At 52.7% G+C, this 8,690-nt stretch overlaps 1 protein-coding gene across 1 annotated transcript; it reads right to left on the reverse strand.

Moving 5' to 3' along the window:
- Positions 1 to 5,885: 5,885 nt before the first annotated feature.
- Gpr84 (G protein-coupled receptor 84) lies at positions 5,886 to 8,326 on the reverse strand. Its single transcript, XM_090356461.1, has 2 exons — positions 8,271 to 8,326; positions 5,886 to 7,207 (listed from the first exon to the last, which is right to left on the reverse strand). The coding sequence occupies exons 1-2, from the start codon at positions 8,281 to 8,283 to the stop codon at positions 6,003 to 6,005; spliced, it is 1,218 nt and encodes a 405-aa protein (XP_090212587.1). The 5' UTR covers positions 8,284 to 8,326; the 3' UTR covers positions 5,886 to 6,002.
- Positions 8,327 to 8,690: the final 364 nt, after the last annotated feature.

An 8,690-nucleotide genomic window follows, 5' to 3' on the forward strand; every position in this document is an offset into this window, starting at 1 on the left:
GTGGCTCTTAAAGGGCCAGTCTAGACCCTGTCTTCTTCCCCTCCTCCCAGTCCAGGCAGCAGGCTGTGTGTTCACAGGAGCACTACCCATGCTCACTAAGACCAGAATAAACGAAGGGCATGGTGGGAGCGAGATTGCTCTCTGTCTCCTTAGACTTTTATTCGCCTTCCTCCTCCTCCTCTTCTCTCTTTTTTGTTGTTTGTGGCAGGTCTCCCTATGTAGTCCAGGCTGGGCTTGGCCTTCCTGCCTCACCTTTCCAAGTGCTGAGATTACAGTATGTGCCACCATGCCTGCTCTGACCACTCATCTTAGTTCACTATCTACCCAACTGTAGAGCAAGCAAGCTCACTGCTTGGGCTAGGGAGGTTATAGACTTCCGGCTTTGGGAAGAACAGCCCAATGAAGTTATAGATTCTACAGGTAGATATTTATTCCCTCTTTCCTGTCCTGGAAGTACAGGGCAAAGAAGTGTCAAGAAGTAAAAAAGTGGGTGGGGGGAGGGAAATGGGGACAAAAACATGAAAAGGGGTATTAATGTGTGAGAAGTAATGCACCTTCTATCTGGCAAATATAACTGTAACCCCTCTATTAATTACAATTAAAAAATGATTAAAAAAAAGCAAACAAATACCAAATGTTTTGGAGGGAATGTGCTTTACTTATTTAATTTTTGTGCCAGTACTGGTGCTTGAAGTCAAGGCCTGCTCATTGTTCCTTAGCTTATTATTGTTGTTGTTATTATTTTGTCTTGGGGTTTGAACTCAGGAACTGAGCACTGTCCTTGTGCTTCTTTATGGGTCAAGGCTAGTGCCTTTCCTGGAGTTAATTGAAGATGAGAGTTTCCTGCCGAGGCTGGCTTTGAATCATGATACTCAGATCTCAGCCTCCTGAGTAGCTAGGATCACAGTCGTGAGCCACTAGATCCCAGCTGTCCCTTAGCTTTTCCTGTTTAAGGTTAGTGCTCAGTCACTTGAGTCACAGCTCCATTCCAGCTCTTTGGTAGTTTCTTGGGAATAAGAGTCAATGGACTTTCCTGCCTGGGCTAGCTTTGAACCATAAGCAATTCTCATATCTCAACCTCTTGAATATTATATTCTTTCTCTGTTCATCCCACCACCCCCAAGGCCTCCAGCTGTTTTTAATTCTCTGCCAGCACTGGGGGTGGACAGGTTGGGGCCCCACAGCTCCTAGGAGATGCCCCTAGGCCCACATTCCAGGCCTCCTTTCCCAGGATCCAGGCTGTAATCTAGAGATGGGGGAGTGGAAGATTTAAAATCTTCCTTTCCCTCTGAGGGAGGTGACAGGTTGGGGAAGCCTGCCTCAGAATTTTCTGGCTCTTCTCTCTTCCTCAGCAAGGGAGCTAAGACAGGGACTGCTGAAGCACGTTTCTCCCCATCTTCTGCAGAAAAGCTGTGAAGACACCCAAGGGGTTCTAAGAATGCTGGAATGCTTGGAAAGTTCCTTCCCTATCTGCCTCCAATCTTTTCTGCCAAGGCTTTTCTGCCTTGTCTCAGAAGGGTTCTCCAGGATTCAAGTCCCTTCTTGATATCTGAAACCCATTCCCCATTTCCCTAACTGCTCCTTCTCTGGCTCAGGATGAGAAGGAATAGGTAGGCAGGGGTCTTGAGAAAGTGGCCATGTTCAAAATAGGAGCCCCCAGCGGCACCCTTAGTGCCCCTTATTTATCACCTTCTGAACCTCACTCTCAAAGAAACATAAATATTCCTGATTCCTGAAGGCTTAGTCCTGAACTCATAAATCTAGCTGGGGAGGTGAACCAGGGGGGGAGGAGGAGGCCTGTGAAATGGGGAGACCACGTTGGCGGGGAGGGGTGGGTGCCCCACTTGTGCCCAGGATGACAGCCAATGGAGGGGGGATGGCTAGGAGCTGTATCTTGTATCTTTTTCTCAATGCCTCCCTATGGGGGTCCGGGGGGGGGCAAAAGGAAATGGAAAAACCAAAGTGGACCTGGGCGGTGGTCTTTCTCCTCCACTCTCATCTTCCTCCCTCGTGTCTTGACTTGTCCTTTTCCCTGCTGCTCCTCCCTCCCCCTTGCCTCTTCTTCAGTTGTTCCCTTCCACAGCCATTGTTGGGGAAGGAACTTGGCGTCCCGTTTATGGGGAAGGAAAACTCCCTCGGAGGGCTCGGCTGCCCCCGCGTTTGCTTGCCTACCCGCCCTTCCACGCAGGTCCCTCCCGTCGGTGTGTCCTCCCTCATCTTTAGACCTCTTCCCCAGACTTGCTCCCCACACCTGCCTTCCTTTCTGAAACCTTCGTGTCCCCACAGTGTCCCTTCTGCTCCCCAGTTCCCATTCTCTGGGGTCTCCCCTCCTCCTCCCCGCCTGCCCACTCCACACATAGCTCCGGGCCACAATCCCCCCGCCCTCCGCGCCCCCGCATACGCGGACGGCAGAGGCGGGAGCGGGGGACCCGAGGAACAGGTAGCGGGAGCGAGGTTAGGATCGTGGGGAGCGCGGGGCGGGGAGCGCGGGGCGGACCGCGGCGAGGGGAGGGGCAGCTCGCTCCCAGCTGCGCCCCCCACCTCCACCCCCGCAGCCACCGAGCCATAAATCAGGGCCCAGGCGGATTGGCCAATGGGAGAGTGACTCGTAAATCGGCCTGTCAAGCTCCACCAATGAGAAGGGGCGTTAAATCAAGTCCTGTCAGCTCTTGGCCAATGAAAGGCCCTGGGCTGACCATAAATCTGCCAGTGAGAGACAGCGAAAGTGAGAGAGAGTGAGTGAGCGAGCGAGAGCCCGCGTGGGCGGGGGACCGGAGGGAGGAGGCGCCGCGGGGGCGGGGGTGGGGAGGGCGGGAGGGAGGGCGCCTGAGAGGAAAACCCGCGATAACTGAGCTGCCGGAGCCCGAGACGTCCTACGGGAGAGACGGACAGATGGAGAGAGACAAAGGCCGGCGGGGGAGAGAGAGTGTGCGGCGGCGCGCGCGGCCGAGCGCGGGCACGCGCACCGCGCGAGGGAAGGCGGGGGTGGGTGGTGGTGGTGGTGGTGGTGGTGATGAACTTACTGTCTTCACACTCAGCCCTTTATTGAACTCAAGGCGCGGTGGGGGGAGGGTGGGGAGAGGCCGAGAGTCCCTCGCTCCCCCCATAGCGAACAATCCGGAAGTCCTTCCTCCGTCCGCATGGCCGCCCCTTCGAGGACCATGGAAAGGGAAGCCCTTTTGCAAGCGGCCGGGGCTGTCAGCTTTCCGGATCTCAGAAGGGCGGAGCAGGGAGGACTGCCCGGTGGTGGCTCCGTAGCCCTTCGTGGCTTGGCCATGGCGTTGGACTTGGCCTCCAGCCTCGGCCACGTGAACCTGTGTGTCGGGGTTTTCCCACAGGTGAGGATACTGTCGTAGACCCTTCATGGGAATACTCTGGTGGCAGACTTCAGGATGTGGCTAGGCTTTGTGGGACGAGTGAGCCCTGCTCTCTTCCCCATTGGCTTTGAACCCATCATGAAACCTGAGGCCTGAGTGGTCTTCGAAGAGCTGCTCCTGTGCATGGAGCCTGAACTCAACACACTCTCCAACGCTTGGGTAGCTTTTTTTTGCTCAGGCTCTACCACCTTAGCCACACCCCCACCCCGTGGTGTTTTTTGTTTTTCTGACTGATTAGAGAGATAGGATTCAAACCGACATCCTCAGATCTCAGCCTCCTGAGCAGCTAGGATGACAGGCATGGAGACGTCTGAGTCTGGTTCAGTTTATGGTTTCTGTCACCAGAGGCCCACCTAGATATACATGTGCTGGTTTAGGAAGCAGGATTCTTGGGGCCTAGAAACATGAGGGTATCGATCTGTCTGTCCTCTGTGGTACTTTCCGTCCACATTTGATTCCCTCCACACTTTGCTCTGTTCTCAGCCCAGATGTCTTGGGGGGGGGGGGGGAGTAGGAACAGCAAGCAGGCAGCTGGAGTATCCATGGCTCTCACATTGCCTTGCATTGCAGTGCCAGGGTAGTGCTCCCCCTGCTCCCCCACACCACCCTCCAGAGACAATGACTAGTTCATGGGAATAGAGATCTGTGCCTCACCTCTGTCCCTAAGCTTTGAGGATGAGGGGCAGTGCAGATCTCCTGGGTTTCTGCGGAGATCTGTGCCTCACCTCTTTCCCTAAGCTTTGAGGATGAGGAGCAGTGCAGATCCCCTGGGTTTCCGCCAGGATCTTTGGTCCTGCCGGCCCTTCCCGACCATCTGGGAAGTCAGGAAGGAAAAGCAGGGAACCAGCGCCACCTGGTGGTGGCCACGGGTGAGTTCAGGCTGTGGGAGAGCACGCCAGATTTCAGTCCAGTCCAGCTGGAGCCCAAGACCTGTGATTTCCCTCTAGACTGGCCTCTGAGCTTTCTCAAAGAGTATCTCTGTTCTTCTTTCAGAAACCAGGGTAACAAGAGTTTTGGGGAGGGGTCTGGTGAGCAGGGGACTTAGCTCCAGAGGGCAGTTGGAATCCCTTCACCGCGACACTTGGTCCAATCCCCCAGAGCAGAGTCATCCTTAACTAGACTTTTTTTCCTTTTCACCACAGGCAGGAGTGGGGAGGGGAATGGGTTTACAGGAATGCTTTCAAGATGAATCACCAGCAGGCCATGACTAGGGCTCACTCCTGTAATCCTAGCTACTCAGGGGGCTGAGATCTGAGGCTTACCCTTTGAAGCCAGCCCAAGGCAGGAAAGTCTGTGAAACTCCCTCCCTCCCTCCCTTTCTTTCTTCTTCCTTCCTTCCTTCCTTCCTTCCTTCCTTCCTTCCTTCCTTCCTTCCTTCCTTCCTTGTGTCAGTCATGGGGCTTGAACTCTGGGTCTGGGCATTGTCTCTGAGATCTTCAGCTCAAGGTTACCACCCTACCCCTTGAGACACAGTGCCACTCACTAAACCAGAAGTGGAATGGCATCTCAAGTGTTAAAGCACTAATCTGAGCAAAAGAAGCGGCGGGGTGGGTGTGGGGGTTGGACAAGGCCCATTTCTGTGAAGTAAAACGCAAAGACAGGGAAATCCTTTGGAACCCATGTATAAGCATTAAAATTATGTCTTTTTTGTTTTGGTCAGTCCCAGGGCATGAACTCAGGGCCTAAGTGCTGTCCCTTGGCTTTCTCAAGGCTAGAGCTCTACCACTTGAGCCACAGCACCACTTTTGGCTTTTTCTGTGTATGTGATACCAAGGAATAGAACCCAGGCCTTCATGCATACTAGGCAAGCGCTCTTCCACTAGGCCAAACTCCCAGCCCCCCAAATCGTGGCTTTTACATTTATTTATTTATTTCTCCATCCTGGGATTTGAACTCTGGCCCTGGTACTGTCTCTGAGCTCCTTTTTGCTCTCTCTACCATTTGAGCTACAGCACCACTTCCAGCTTTTTCTTTTATTGGAGCTAAGAGTCTCATGGACTCTGCCTGGGTTGGCTTCAAACTGAGATCCTCAGATCTCAGCCTCTCGAGTAGCTAGGGTTACAGGCATGAGCTATTGGTGTCTGACTTTATTTTATTGTAAACAGGATGGTTTTACTATATGGCCCATACTGATTTCAACATCAAAATCCTCCTGTCTTGAGTATCAATCAGGATGACAAGCTTGGACTACCACACCAGGCTGCAATTTCTTTTTTAATTGCTTAATAATACTGGATGCTGGTGGCTCAGGTCTGTAATCCTAGCTACTCAGGAGTTCAAATTCAGGCCAAGCAGAAAATTATGAAAGACCCTTATCTCCCTTATCTCCACTTAACTAGCAAAAGAATTGAAAGTGGAGGTGTGGCTCAACTGGTGGAGCACCAACCAGCCTTGAGTGAAAAAGCTAGAAGAGAGTGCAAGGCACACACACACACACACACACACACACACACACACACACAAATTAATAGAGCTCCTTGGACATTCCAGGGCTGAAACGGTGGAAGAATGGGGTAGCTTGGTGAGCTGTCTACAGTTCTTACTTTTATTGGTTTGTCTATCAGCTGCCCACTTTGGTTTGGCATGAAATGGTGGTCCTCAATTCTGGTGAATGGCCTGGGGGTTCTAACAGAGCCTACAGAAGCTCTGGGTCCCTCGTTTTAATATGGAGGCGTATGCTTGGCGGAACTGACGGTTCATGGCTGCATAGAGAACTGGATTGATACAACTGTTGAGCCAGGTGAGGTTGGCAGCAAGCATGTGGACCACGCGGGGGGCCCGGACCCTGGCATCCAGGATGTTGAGAAGCAAGAAGGGGATGTAGGTCAGGACAAAGCAGAGGAACACCGCGAAACACATCTTAGTCACTCTCCCAAAGTCTGACGGAGAGTCCTGAGCTCTTCGGGCTCCTTTAGTTGGCTGGGCCTTGGCAGATGCTTCTGGAAGGCTTTTCTCAGCCATCTGCTTGGTGACTTTGCTGTTGCCCTGGTCCCCTGCTTCTGACGAGTTCCCTTCCAGGGTCTGGCTTGTAGTGGCACTGACTAGTTCAGATGAAATTCCTTCATTGGATCCCTTGGAGGCCTCCCCGCTGCCGGCGCCCAGCTCCTGGAAACGCCCAGGCAGGGCCTCACCAGTCCCAGCCGCGTGGTTGGAGCGGATGCTTTCCTGCTGCAGCCTGTACCTATCCAGCGCCTGGGCAGCTCGCTTCACTTGGCGATGAATGAGGCCATAAAAGATGCCCACGCTGCTAAGCCCAAGCACAAAGTAAACACCCAGGAGGATGGTGGTAAATGGCCGGCCTTGGGAGCGGTGAAAGCTGCAGGTGCAGACTGCAGGTACCAAGACATAAATGGACCAGAGAGGGGCAAAGCTGGCCACCCCCAGCACCCAGGTGCCCACCAGTGCCAGCATTATCCCCGTGGCACTGAACACTTGAGGAAAGAGCTTCGGGTGGGCAATAAGGAGGTAGCGCCCCATGGCAATGAGGCAGAGGGTGAGGATGGAGACCGAGTTAGAAAGGAAAAGGAGGAATCCGAACACCCTGCAGAAGGTGGCCCCTGTACGCCAGTGCAGGTGGAAGTAGGTGTCCACGGAGAAGGGCTGGAGGAGCAGGCAGTAGAGCAGGTCGGCGAGGCTGAGGTTGGCGATGAGCAGGTTGAAGCGGGTGCGGAGCCTGGCCTGGATGGCTAAGGCCAGCAGCGTGAGCATATTTCCCATGGTGCCCGTCACAGCCACCGCCACCCCCCAGCTAACGGCGACGTAACGATAGCCCAGCACAGACTCGTGGTAGCAGGAAAAGTTGGCTTCCGAGGTTTCCCACATGATGGAGGCTGAAACCGTGGGGAGGAGAAGAAAAAGACAAGAAGAAGAGGGAATAAGAACGTGGCCTTCTACATTGGAGCTGCTAGCCAAGCGTCTGTGGCTCACGGCTGTAATCCTGATCACTCAGGAGGTGGAGATCTGAGGATCATGGTTTGAAGCCAGCCCAGGCTGGAAAGTCTATGAGAGTTGTAATTGGAGAATTAACTGCCAGAAAACTGGAAGTGGAGCTATGGCTCAAAGTGGTACAGCACTAGCCTTGAGCAAAAGAGTTCAGGGACATGGCCCAGGCTCTGAGTTCAAGTCCTACAACAGATAAAAAAAAGAACAAGCCAGCCTGAGTAGGTAAGATTTTGAGACCTTTTTTCTTTTGAAGTGTGTGTGGGGGGGGTAGTCAGCCATGGGTCTTGTAGTCAGCCACAGCGCCACTTCCAGTTTTCTGGTGGTTAATTGGACACAAGAGTCTCAGGGCTTTTTCTGCCTGGGTTGGCTTCTAACCACAGTCCTCAGATCTCCGTCTCCTGAGTAACCGAGATTACAGGTGTGAGCCACCAGCTCCTGGCTTATGTGAGACGCTTGTTTTCACTAAGTAACAACAACCACCATAAATACAACAACAACAAACAGCCAGACGTGGAAGAATTGTGGCTCAAGTGGTAGAGTGCTAGTCTTGAACACAAAAGCTCAGGGTCAGTATCCAGGTCTTAAGTTTGAAATCCCAAGAGTGGCAACGTGCGCACACATACACACACACACACACACACACACACACACACACACGGGACTATAATCACCCAAGCCCACTGCCTTAGTTGAACTAAGTGGAGCTCTACGTCAAGTTAGGTACCCGGCTTTCACAGGGAAAGCTTGTTGGAAGAGATCATAGGACAGGAAGTAGTGCCTTTATGGAGATATCTCAGTCATCCAGTGGCTTTCAAAATCCCCCTAGACCGGCAGTACCATCTTAGGAATGTGCTAGACTTACACATCCTGAAGCTCACTCCATCACACCTGGATGGGACCCAGCTATACATGTTCAAGTAAGCCCCCTTCACCCACACCACAAGTACTCACCCGAGCCTTCCATTCCTTCTTTCTAATGGAGGAAGCACAGCTCCCCTAAAGAGATCTTCCTAGGGGGCCTCCAGGGGTCAAGCAGGAAGAAGAATGTCCCTTTTTCAGCTAGACTGAAAGAATAAGAAACCCCCTGGTTACTTCATCTCAGCCACTTCCTTCCTCACTTCCAGCCGGAACTACTCATTTTGCTTTGGGCTTCTGTGTTGAAATGTGTGCGTGTGTGTGTGTGCTGTCCCTGAGTATTTTTGCTCAAGGATAGTGCTATATCAGTTTGAACCATAGGCCCCTTCCAGGTTTCTGGTGGTTAGAGATAAAAAAATGTATGGAGTTTCCTGCCCAGGCTGGCTTTGCACAGATCTCAGATCTCAGCCTCCTAAGTAGCTAGGATTACAGGTGTGAACAACTGGCAACTGGGTT

This window comes from Megascapheus bottae, chromosome 2 (genome assembly GCF_031878675.1).
Source record: "Megascapheus bottae isolate mThoBot1 chromosome 2, mThoBot2.hap1, whole genome shotgun sequence".
NCBI lineage: Eukaryota > Metazoa > Chordata > Mammalia > Rodentia > Geomyidae > Megascapheus > Megascapheus bottae.